The sequence below is a fragment of the Pocillopora verrucosa genome, chromosome 3, assembly GCF_036669915.1.
Source record: "Pocillopora verrucosa isolate sample1 chromosome 3, ASM3666991v2, whole genome shotgun sequence".
Classification (NCBI taxonomy): Eukaryota; Metazoa; Cnidaria; class Anthozoa; order Scleractinia; family Pocilloporidae; genus Pocillopora; species Pocillopora verrucosa.
This window is the reverse complement of record NC_089314.1, coordinates 10,231,938-10,244,108: the sequence shown is the minus strand read 5'-3', so window position 1 is coordinate 10,244,108 and position 12,171 is coordinate 10,231,938. Positions and strand designations below refer to the sequence as shown.

Genomic DNA, 12,171 nt, shown 5'->3' with positions numbered 1-12,171 from the left:
TACTGTCACCTCCAAAAGTCTTTAACAGAACCATTCTTATCCGGGAGTCCACACCACATCATTAAGTTTTGCTCCTGGGCTCAATCAGCTTACAAACTAAGACGAAGCTATTTTTTCCTATTTCCTTTAATTTGGCTATGACTGTTTAAGATCTCATTCGGAGGCGTGGCTTTCACGTGAGGGTGGAAGGGGAGGTTAACACACGTTCTTATTTTTTTTTTTTATTATTATTTTTTTTAATTTTTTTTAATTTATTTTTTTTATTTTCACTTAAAGCACAAATACTAGAATAATACAAACAAATACAAAGTTAATTACACTAACGCTTACGCTACTCACTAACACTAATTACGAAATACTACATTACATTACATTCACAGTCGGCTAGATTTAATTTATGTTGTGGTTATATAATAATATAAACCTAATTTGTACAAATACTTCTACATCAAATTCCTTTTTTGGTAGAACGACTGTATATACAACTGCGTCTATAACTGTTAATACCCGATACTCATCTATTGAGTTACAATAACATGTTTTCCCATTTTTTATAATGAATAGATTCTTTTTTATTCTTTTTTGCAATCAAAAATTCAAATTTCCGAGTTTCAGATGTTTTAGCCTTCAGTAAGGATACAGACGGCTTGATATTTTTACAACGACATGAATAAATGGTATATTTTCCAAGAATGATTATGTGATTTAACAAACAATTCCCAGGGGTATTATCGGAAATACCAAAGAGGATTGTTACCTCATCAAGCTTATCAATTTTCATATTGTATTTTCATATTATACTTCTAATATTAGAACTCGAAAATTTTACCAGCCCAAAGAAAAAACTACGTTAAAATAAGCTGTTCAAATGTGATGAGCCTTTCACTTAGGATGATGGCAAAAAAAGCGTTTAAATTAATTATAAAACAGAGAGCATTTGTCTCGCAGGATTTGTTTAAGACGTACCCTAAAGAGCTTAAGCTCTTCAAAACACCTTGAACTCTCCAATGATGGGAATCGTAAATCTTCTTAAATCCCAAGTACGAAAGCTGATACATGTCTTTGGCATCTTCGAGGCCTCCCGTCGCCATGTAAGCGTTGCCAAGGAGCTGTCTTGTCTCTGCAATTAAGTGTTCCAAGTTGGCACTCATGTCCATTCGAAGGAGAATGTTTAAGGCTGTCTTGTGCAAAAAAATCGCCTCTTCTAGCTCCCTCGAGGCGCTGTGGGCGGCTCCTAAACTGTTTAGGGCCGTCGCAACTGAGGTATGCCCCTCTCCCCAAGTACGATTAAAGATATGCAGTGCTCTTTGTAAGACCATCTTGGCTTTTTGTCCTTCACCCAGACGAGTGTACACCACCCCTAGATCGTTTAAAGCCTCTCCAAGTATGAAGTGCTCCGGATCAAAGACCTTCTCCTTAATAGACGTGGAGCGTTCCAGAACAATCTTAGCCTTGCTTAAATGTCCTTGATCTCTGTACATGAATCCGAGAAAATTCAGTGCCTCGGCCACATGAGGGTGTAACTCTCCGTGAAAGTCCTCGAGTATTTGCAATCCACGTTCTGTATGTTGTGTGGCGTTATTGAAGTCTCCAAGCCGATAATAGACAGTTCCAATGGTGGTATAAAGCCTCCCCACGCTAGCATGACTTGGGCCATATATCTCTTGCAGCATGATCAATGAGCGATTATACAACCGCAGTGCATCATAGTACTTCCCAAGGCGGCTATAAACAACAGCTAGGTTAAGAAGTGAACCTGAAATATACACTCGGTGGTCCCCGGATAACTGCTTTAGTAGACTAAGTGACCACTCATGCGCAGACTGAGCAATGGCAAGGTTACCTAGGTAACGATAAATGATTCCGAGTTTATGTAGAGTGCTTGCCTTGCCTAAGAAAACCTCTTGGTCGTTATCGCTGCTTGTAGTGTGTTCTCCTGTGCTGTTGTCAGTGACGTTTGTGCGATAAAAATCAAATGCAAGCTCATGAAGATCCTTTGATCGGTAAGGATACCCTAAGCCACGGTACATCGCTCCTAAGATGTTCAAAAGAAGTGGCTTTGTTCTGTTTAAGACAACTGTATCGTCATTTACTTTTTTAATAAGTTGCGCAATCCCTGTCGAAGTCTTGTTTATTGCGGTCATGAAATGCTCTTTTTGCAACTTTGAGGCTCCGCTATGCAGGCTTAGAACAAGGAGAATTGTCTGTAAGTCAAACCGAGAGCCGTTGTTTGCCTGCAAGTTTGCCAGAGTCACTATTTCATTTAGTCTGAATTCGTTTGTTGTGGCCTTGATCAAACCTGGCCAATACCCAGAGTTGTGCGCAAAGAACCGCAAGAAGGTGTCTGAAAAACTGACTCTCATCACATATTCCATCTTCAAGCCTTCCCTCGAGGAAAATATGCATAGCGAGGTCAGGATATCTAAATATTCAGAGCCAAAAACAATGTTAGATTCTGTTACCGTGGCGTTTTCCACGTTTAGCAAAGATGAGGTTGTGAAATTCAGCTGCCGCTCAAAGGATGAAACGAGTCGCTGAAAGACACCTGAGATCAGCAGCTGGCTGTTACTGAAATCTGCATTAGTACTGATCGTCAGATTGCAGAATGCTGAATTAAGGCAGCTCGGGTTATAACGACTTACCTTGCAAACGCGACGGAAAACTTCTCGGATTACCTGATGAGTGTGCAGAGTTTGGTGGTTCTCCTGACCCGCCACTTTAAAAAGCACGTTCCTTAAGGAGTTTCGGACTTGCGCTTCTGTGAATTGATGGCTCGAGTTCGTTTTCAAGAAGTCGAGGACGTAGGATAGACTAAGCGGCGACGTATCTGTAAATCCAATACAGGTGATTTCCCGAATCACTGGATCAATCTGAGCCGAATGCTTAACCGCTTTTAGAGCAGCGGTGTACATGGCATCAGCGTACTCCGAAGCGTCGCTTTCTTGCCATTCCAGTTGCTCTTCCATTCCAAGGAATTTAATGTCTCGATTGAACTCAGATATGTAGTTCGAATAAGAGTATGTAGAACGCTTGGGGGGACCTTGGCGTACGCTTTCTATGTAAATCGCCGCGGTTGCGACAGCGAGTGGTTGCCTTCCGAGAATAATCGCGAGTTCCTTAGCATTGTGCTCATTGCTTTTGTCTAATCCTGTAATTAGTTGCAGAAGTTTAATAGAATCATTTAGGGTCATACCCTCGTATAAATCCTGCACTTCTACGTAATCACTTAGTCTTGTCAAAGACACGCGCTTTTCTAGAGTAACGATAACTACAAAAGTCGTAAAATGCTGACTTCCCGGCTCAAGGTTAAGGTAGTTGAACAACCACTTCAACTCTCGCACGTTGTCGAAAATCAATACTGGGCGACTGTTTCGTTGTTTAAGAAGCTCGCAAAGTTTTGCATAATATATCTTAAGTTTCATTTCAGTTTTGAAATCATCTCCTTCTTTTGCGAACAAACCGCCAATTTTATGATCCAGCTCTTCTTTTAATTGTTTTATACCGTCCGTCTTTTCGGCTGAACTTTTGCTGAGAGCAGAAATTGAGTCGTCAAAGCTTGATATGAGCGAAGTGACAGTGGCAGCCTGGATTGTTACTATGTCAACCGGTCTACGGTCTTGCTTCAGAGATTCATTTAAACGAAGCCCCACTTGTCTAGCGAGTTCCGATTTCCCCGAACCTGGACCGCCGATCAAATACATGTGAACCTGCTTTCCATCATGTTCTTTGGACATTGCCGTTATCCGTCTCGTTACGTTCGAAAGTTCCTCCTCACGCCAAACCCATCGATGCCTTGGAGGCCACGAGACTCCGTTAAAATAAACGCTTGGTAAATCAGGTGGAAAAAGCCGCAGCCAAACATTAGTTGCATTATCGTAGACTTTAAACAACTCAGGAGTTATCGAGACAAAATAAACCAATAGGATTACAACAAGTATAGGCAATATACAGAGAGCTGTTTTCGGGTAAGAGTCCTTTAATTCCCAGATAAATTTTATCACTTGCTTAGCCAGCTTGAACAGTGTCACTTGATTTGAAAGTTCGTCCATCAAGTCACAAAGACGACTTGCTAATGTAGGATTACTTGGTTGGGCTGCGGGTTTGGATTTTCGTACATTAGGTCCCCTTTTTATTCTAGTTTGGTTCTCATGAACTCCAGTTGGAGCTGCATTGAGCGGCTGTGTTGAATATCTAGTGCGGCGAGATGCCTGGCTTCTGGTTAACACCATCTTGAACAAGAGAAGTATACCGATCGATGGAAACGTTCAACGCAGTTATGTTAACTACGGAGAATCCTTTCACTTTAAAGAAAGCATTTGCCACGTTCCATCGCGCTGTTAATCAGTTTGGTAGGCAGCGTAATGCACTCCACACTCGCTACTTTTAAATCGGATTCGAGTTTGGTCAATCAATCCACTTGAGATGTCTCGAAATCCTAGGTCCAATGCATCACTGTCTTTCGTGACAGCAGGATAGCGGAATACAATTAACTTTAATTTTCCTTTGACGTCATTGCTTCTTCGAGTCACGTAACTGGTTACATTGCACGCTATTATAATTGAAAGGCCTGGGGATGAACACATTCAACTCAATCCGTTGTGAGTTGGACTGCTCATACTCTTTCCTTTTCTTTTCCTTTTAAATTTAAGCTGTCCATTTTCAATCATACCTCAATTTCGTAGCTTGTTTTCTTGCCTTGGCTTATTTTTACGTTATATGTGCAGGATCAAGGAACGAACGCTAAACTTCCCGGTAGGTTCTGAAGTTGTTTACACCTAATTTTATTTTAGAAACCTACGTGTATCATTGTGGAGAATCGAGGCCCCTTGATGTTCTTGTAAATAAGCTGTGATATTTTCGTCCTCACAATTTACTTCAGGTTGTCTCAGCTTAGGAATTATTGAACTGTATATCACCGAGGATCGTGTCATTATCCGTTTCAATTAATGTCAATGAGCTTCTAAGGCGTTTCTAAATGTTTACTGTACAATAAACATTTAGAAACGCCTTCTCATGTCGTTGTCGCGGTTGGCCTTTGAGTCGCAGATAATTCTCTGTGGAGTTCTTTCTGAAGATATTTTGTTATTGTGGATTGCCTTTGGGAGAACACAACAGACTCGGCTCTATTACCTGCGATCCACTTGGATTATGATCATGATTCCAAAGTTCTTCTTTGGAAAATTTGTTGTAACCTTTGCTGTATATATTGTATACTAAATGGTCGATAGTTTTTTTTTATCGCTAGACTGTTGTTATAGAGGTTTCTTACACTAAATTATCCAATCTGTAGACAGGATGCTAGCTGGCTTTCACTGTAAGACTAGTCTGTAACAGGGGTTACTTACACCAACTGACCACTCTAGTCACACGAAAGCCCTTAATAACTTGGTTCAATTTCATTGAAATCGTTGGAATCGTTGTATATGTCCTATTTATATGATAAGCTGAACTATGGGTGCGTTTACATGGGTTCCTACTCATGATCTATTGCTTTTTGTTCATATAAAAGAAATAGATTCCATGTTTTGGTAGGTCTGTACAGTGACGGATCAGAGCTGAAGATTATCAATGACACTTGCCTATGCCTAGTGTGCCCCTTTTTGTTCTTACCATGTTTTGGTGTGATCTGTAGTCTGTTACCGAACAGGTGCACTGCAACATGAAATCTATTTGTTAAAATTCATTTCTGTAATCCAGCTGATTTTAGTGGCTGCAAAGTGCCCAAAGGTGCTCAATGGGGCATACTTTTTTTAGGCAATCCACATAATAAGACTTGTGGATGCTTTTGATGTTCAGGGGTTACTGGCAGCTGATGTTGTAATTTGCCTTTGAGCTTTTTGAGCTTTTTCACTTTGGTTAGTGTGAAGAATTCTGGATTGACTGATCTTGGCTGAAGAGCCCTATTCATTAGTGTTATTAGGCTTAGAGGCCTTGTTCAAGTTCACAAGGATTGCATTCTTTAATCCTTTAAACCCTAAGAGTGACCAACATCTAATTTCTCCTTACAGTAAGACTGCTAAATCATTTATTAAGATCATGATGACATAGCCAATGATTCCCAACCCAAGAAATGTTGATTGTTATACAAATTCTCCTTATCAGTACTAAGGGAAATATACAAAGAAGAGTGTGAAGAACATGGATACTGATGTAAGGGTATAGTAGGTTAATGACACATAGTAAGGTCAGAACACTCAGGGAAGCAAATCACTTGGTGTGATGTCTGTTGCTGGAATGAAAATATTTTGAATTGAAATTGGTTTGAATTTTTGCTATGGCTGCAATTTTGAATAAAAGGACTTGTTTTCAGAGCAATGCATGAGGACACGCATGTTGCTTTGTTGCAGAGAACTGTAGCAGGGACTTGTTACTGAGTGTGTCTTAGTCTACACTCTTTCAGTGCTACTCTTTACCCAAAGTCAAAATGAAGCATGGTAAGCTCTTTTACAGGGTTAGCGGTCATGGTGATATACGCTTTGTGTATCACATAGCTAACCTAGAATAAATGTTTTATTTGAACATCTTAGCCTGATACACAAATGGGGCTGCACTTACTAACAAAATATGGCTGAAACCACAAGATACCCATTAAGGGTACAACCTGTGATAGACTTATCTCATTTGTACAAGAAGTAATAATGGGTGAGGGGGGGGGGGGAAGGCTACTTGGGTCTATTTTTACTGGGTATGTGCCACTGGCCTCTCAAAACCCTTACCCCATTATTTGTTCAACTATAGACCCCATCAGTAGTCACATTTGGTAATATGATGACAAAATTTAATGGCAATAATAATCCCTGCTTACCAGAATTTTCTAACCCTCAAAATGCCAAAAATGTGTGACTCCATGCTAGTAACTCTATTGTAAGAACAATCCCATTATAGTAAATCCACATAGAAAAGTGACCTCACTCAGCGGCATATCCATGCTGGTCTTATTACTAGTAAGTACCACCCCACCCCCTCTCCTGTGGAAGTTAGCCTGAAAAACCATTAGGAAGTGTGGCTTTGCCTGTGAAATCATTGAACAAGTAGAGTAAACCAAGCATTCAGGTAATTTGTTAAAAAAAAAAAGAAAAAAAACTGTCAGAAGTGCATACTTATTATTTCTCTTAATTGTCAGATGTAACACACTGAAGAGAGTGAAGCAGACAGAGCAGAGCCACCTTGCCTTCAAGATGCAGCAGTCAGCGACTAAAAAGAAAGCGTAAGAGAAATATGTTTTTCATTCTTGTCAGGTCATTTTGGGAAAAAAAATTTATAGATACTATTAAATTCATGTAATTCTCCTTACTGTCTGTCATACAATTCTTATGATGTACATGTAAGTTTGGAGAATTTGGTATTGGATCAACTCTTAATCCCCTGATGTATTTTTTACTTGATTCTCATCAACTGTCTGCTTGATATTGTACTGATATTGTAAGGAGAAGTTTTTCAGCCACTCATGGGAGTTGAATGATTAACAAGATAACAAGAGTGTGAACACCTGAAATATCCCTAGAATGTCATGAAGTTGATATAAATAAGTGGATCAGATGTGCCATGATCAAACTTTTAGGAGTAACAGTGATTTGGTTTTATGACTTTGGTGATTGACTGTTGTCATGATCACCTTGAAGGCCCACAATCGATAATGGTCATTGCTTAATGGATTTTCTGAATGTGTGTTTGTTTTGATTGTGACAGTTTAATAAAACAATGAGCAGTTTATGTTCTTCCAAGGACATAAATATGTTTGGGCCCTGCCACAGATTCATTTTAGCAAAAAATGCTATGGGAGGTTTAAATTGACTTGGGCTCAAAGAAATAAATATAATGAAAAGAAGTGACTAGAAAACAGTCTCAATAATCATGCCAGCAGGCTAAAGTAAACTGTAGCCTGCAAAACACACCACAATGCCATACAAAGTGAATGAATGGCTGACTCATTGTAACTCTCTGAATGCTTGAATGAATGATAGAATGAACAAAGAACTGAATAAAATTAATGAAATGAAAGTTGTAAAAAATATTGAAGAAAAACAAACTGAAGTAGAGGATTTACTTCCTTAAACTGTGAAATTTCCACAAAATTACTTTTTTTTGGTGTTACTTTTGACAGAGATTTGAAAGTGATCATTCTTGGTGATACTAGTGTTGGAAAAACCTCATTGATCCAAAGATATCTTAATGGAGTCTTTACAGGAGATACTATCAGTGTAAGTGTTTTATAAGAGCTTCAGAAAAATTACCTCTTTAAGAAAATAACAAGGTTGAACCTTGTACAATACACAACTTTCACCTACCAACATGTACCCTGAAGCTCAGTGTTAGTCAGAGAACCCACAAGGTAATCAAAAGTTAGGCTGTGGAATCCCTATTGGTAACTGAATCTTCATCTTTTCCCCCATACCCTTTATTCCTATTTTCATAATTTTAATGCCTTTTTAAAATTTTCTCTTTCTTGAGTACATTGCATTGCTGCATTGTTAAGTTTATCCCAGACCTATCACTCAGCAAACTGCAACAGTGAGCACATGAGGGGCTGACAGTTGGTCCATGAATGACTGAACACTGGTTGACAGACCACCAGGAATAAGTTCTTTAATCTTACCAACCCCTACTGGCTACAAGAAATTTATGGCCATATAGACTATATGATTACACCACATGTAGGTTTATATGAGACATTTAATGCCTAAAATTGTCAAATTTTTTTTGGCTGAAATGCTTTAACTGTCATGTCTCCCACAGACTATTGGAGCATCTTTCTTTCTAAAGCAGTGGGGACCATACAATGTTGCCATCTGGGTAATGGTGTTTATGTGTATTCTATAGATTACTAAACAATTATTCCATGAGCACGCACTGGATATGGGATGATAGATAGCCGCTGTAGAATGCTGAGTTGGCCATAATCATATCATATCCTACTAGTGCAAGTGGATTAATTCTTTCATCAAGAACGCCCCCAAACATGGATAAACCTTCCCAATTTTAACATTAACTCATTTTCATGTTATAATGGCTCATAACACATATGGCTTGGCCAATGAAAACTTTTGAATTGCATTATCCAATGATCCAGTTTTGAATAAAAGCAATTACTGTGAAATGATTGTTAATTATCACTTTTAGAGCAAATTTGATATAGTCGTCGAAAAACCAAAACTAAAGCTATCACATGGCCAGTCAGGTTAAAATCATCATCAGCCAAAGGGAACTCAAAGCGAAGAAAACCAATCTACCAAAAGCGTGGGAAAACACAGGTGTTTGGTCACACGTGGTACTCGGTTTACTTCTGATTGGTTGAAAGAATACCACGAGTTTTGTAGAACAATCACAGAGCGACGTTTAACAAATTCAAGGTAATCCCGGATTACTTTTGAAACCCAATATCAAGCAGCCATTCATTAACTTGAAAGAGTTGTCACCGTTGCCTTTCGACGTTGTCAGTGCTTCTGGTCGAGTCATTATTTTACGATTTTTTTAAGGTTTCCAGTACATATAACAGGTGATCAGGATCAAAATGGGATCTCCTTTTTCCAACAGTACTCCAGTTTTGGAGAACTGGTGTGTATTCCATAAGGAAAACAACAAAAACAACTTTTGTTTACAGGAAAAAAACTGTTAAAAGGTTGTACAAGGGGGGAGCGGATGGAGGGGGAGGGGGCAGCGGATGGAGGGGAAGGGGGCAGCGGATGGAGGGGGAGGGGGCAGCGGATGGAGGGGGAGGGGTGAGCGGATGGAGGGGGAGGGGGAAGCGGATGGAGGGGGAGGGGGCAGCGGATGCTCAGCATAGAAGATAAGAAATAGCAAAGAGTGCCTGTGGAAAGATGTTTCATCGAAAGTGTAGTCAGCATACTAAAAATAATTTTTTCTTTTTCGTTTTAGGACACGGCAGGTGAAGAGAGATACTCAGGCCTGTCTTCATTTTACTGTCGGGGCGCTTCAGCAGCTATTCTAGCTTATGACATTTCACAGGGCAAATCTCTTCGCGCGCTAAGGGAGCGCTATCTACAACTGCTGGACGCATCCGAACCAAACTGTCTTGTGGTGGTAGTAGGCACAAAAAAAGATATTATAACGAGCAGTTCTCGGGAAATTCCGTCCTCCGCTGGTGAAATATTAGCTTTGGAACTAAATGAAAAGAAGGGAAGACCTACCGGTAGTTTTAACGAGAAACCATTCTTTGAAACGAGTGCAAAATCTGGTGAAAACGTTCAGAAAGTTTTTGATTTTATATTGAACACCTGTTTGCCTTTGGACGATGAAGAAACTGCAAAGAGGTTATTGCGACAAACGACGGGCATTGATCTTGAAAATAAGTCACAGACGCAAAACGAAAGTACGAAGAAATGCTGCTGAGAATATCCAAAGCCATAATCCTAACCTAGGTTTCGAACGATTGGAAATGTTATTCAGGGAATGGAAAATAATTACCGCGATGAACTCTGCTTCTTATACCACGATCAACTGGTAACTTTTTGATTGCAAGCAATTTTTCTTAAAATTTCTTTTCTTTTGATTGAATGAAAAGAGTCTACGGCAACTGGGACATCGGTTGTTGCAGAAAAGATCCTCTACGAAGTAGCCCTATTTTGCATCTGATTTTATCTAGAGACGGTTCTGCTTGGCATAAGATGGTGGTTGGTGTGGGCCTTTGCAGGCAGGCAGTATGATAGAGAGGGGCCTGTGTTTCCTATCATAAAGCGACGGCTCTTTCAGGTTATACGTTAAAGTTTGTAACCTCTGCCCCCTTCACAATAGCGAAACATGTTTGGTTCAACAGAGTTTAACCAAGGATATATGTAAACAGTTTACATTCTCTTGGTTTAACAGAGTGAGAATTCGCAATAGAAAATGGAAAACCGAAGTATACATTTGGTTCAAGTAACACTAACTTTTGTAATTTGAGGTCGACAAACATAAGTTCAAGCAACTTCTATGAAGAAACCAATAGAAAGCCGCATTTGACAGAGCAGTTTAGAGTGGTCTTTTGTCTCTATTTTCTAAATACTTCTAAGCAAAAGTAAAGTGCATCAGCGCCACGCTTACCGTTGTCTCCTTCGCAGCCGTTGTTCGGTGAGAATGCGTTGCGTGACGAGACAAAGTAACACCGCCATTCCTCTATCAGACAGAAAATCAAAATTATTCTTCTACAGTTAGTTGCCTCAAAAATATAATTCCACGTTATTTTACTACGAAATGAAAACTGAAAGTCTGTTGTATTGCCAATAGACCCTGACCACAGATATATTGCGATCTCGAATAAAGTGAAGATACACTGAACAAGAGGAAAGGATAATATTTAAAAGAGGTCTCCTTGATTGGTTGTTGCCTACTTGGACTTTGCCCTCTGTGTGAGGAATACGTGGTTAAAAATTTGAGCTTTATTTTAGCATAGAAAAAGTCAAAACGCGGGAGAATTATGTGGAAAACTCCCTGTCAGTAGCATTTCATTCCATGTGAATTATTTTCAATGGGGTTGCAATGATTGGGTATGTTCTGATCGGACTTTAGACGTTGTTTTAATAGTATTTGATGGAATGTAAGTTTTTTGGCGTGTGCGTTGTGAGTAAAGAGGCGTAAAAACATGTTTTAACTTAAATTTGATACAAAAAGTTAAATGCAAATCTCGAAATTAATCAACGAGGCTCTCGCGAAGGCTATAAACCATTACACTTATTAAATAAGCCCCAAATTTCAGGTTAATGTCATTCTTTGTGCACAGCCTCCTGATTCCATGACATCATTTGCAAGAAAACAATACCCAAACGCTGAGATTGGTGCAAGATCCAAATGCTGTTATGATTGGTGCGAGATACATACCCCAATGCGGCAATCTGATTAGTGCGAGAAACATACTACTCTACACGCTAACATTGAGTTATTTTTTTTAAATAAAAAAGAAAGATACTTACTCGAAAAGGGAATTTATGAGGTCTGTCACTCTTATCATTGCAGCACGGGAAAAAGATTAGGCGGGCGTGATTTGTATGCGTGTTATTAACTTTATTATTGTAAAGGTTAAGTATCAGGATGCAGTCATTTCATGTTTTTTTTGGATGTCAAAACTTACTGAATGTTTTTTTTACGAAACAGGGTTGAGAAAAAAAAGAAGTTACCTTCTATTCCCTATTCATTTAGTTATTGACGGTCGAGCGTGGAGTTCGGGTGATTGCCGCA

General features: G+C 39.3%; 2 protein-coding genes across 3 annotated transcripts; one reads left to right on the top strand and one right to left on the bottom strand.

The window, feature by feature from the left end:
* Positions 1-329: 329 nt before the first annotated feature.
* On the bottom strand, positions 330-4,398 carry LOC131777002 (uncharacterized). Its single transcript, XM_066164619.1, has one exon. It carries the CDS (start codon positions 4,227-4,229, stop codon positions 846-848), a length of 3,384 nt encoding a protein of 1,127 aa, XP_066020716.1. The 5' UTR covers positions 4,230-4,398; the 3' UTR covers positions 330-845.
* Positions 4,399-4,604: 206 nt separating this feature from the next.
* On the top strand, positions 4,605-10,961 carry LOC131776982 (ras-related protein Rab-20). Of its 2 annotated transcripts, none has more exons than XM_059093196.2 (5): positions 4,605-4,752; positions 7,124-7,207; positions 8,105-8,201; positions 8,737-8,793; positions 9,877-10,961. In XM_059093196.2, the coding sequence occupies exons 2-5, from the start codon at positions 7,179-7,181 to the stop codon at positions 10,348-10,350; spliced, it is 657 nt and encodes a 218-aa protein (XP_058949179.1). In that variant the 5' UTR covers positions 4,605-4,752; positions 7,124-7,178; the 3' UTR covers positions 10,351-10,961. The 2 variants fall into 2 exon arrangements, with proteins under 2 accessions (XP_058949179.1, XP_066020642.1); XM_066164545.1 differs by lacking the exon at positions 4,605-4,752 and adding an exon at positions 6,110-6,434.
* Positions 10,962-12,171: the final 1,210 nt, after the last annotated feature.

Bases quoted from the DNA above. Each gene is read 5' to 3' on its own strand.
- LOC131777002 (XM_066164619.1), bottom strand. From the start codon at position 4,229: ATGGTGTTAACCAGAAGCCAGGCATCTCGCCGCACTAGATATTCAACA.
- LOC131776982 (XM_059093196.2), top strand. From the start codon at position 7,179: ATGCAGCAGTCAGCGACTAAAAAGAAAGC. The intron at 7,208-8,104 runs GTAAGAGAAATA...TACTTTTGACAG, and splicing joins TCAGCGACTAAAAAGAAAGC to AGATTTGAAAGTGATCATTC. The intron at 8,794-9,876 runs GTAATGGTGTTT...TTTTCGTTTTAG, and splicing joins CATACAATGTTGCCATCTGG to GACACGGCAGGTGAAGAGAG.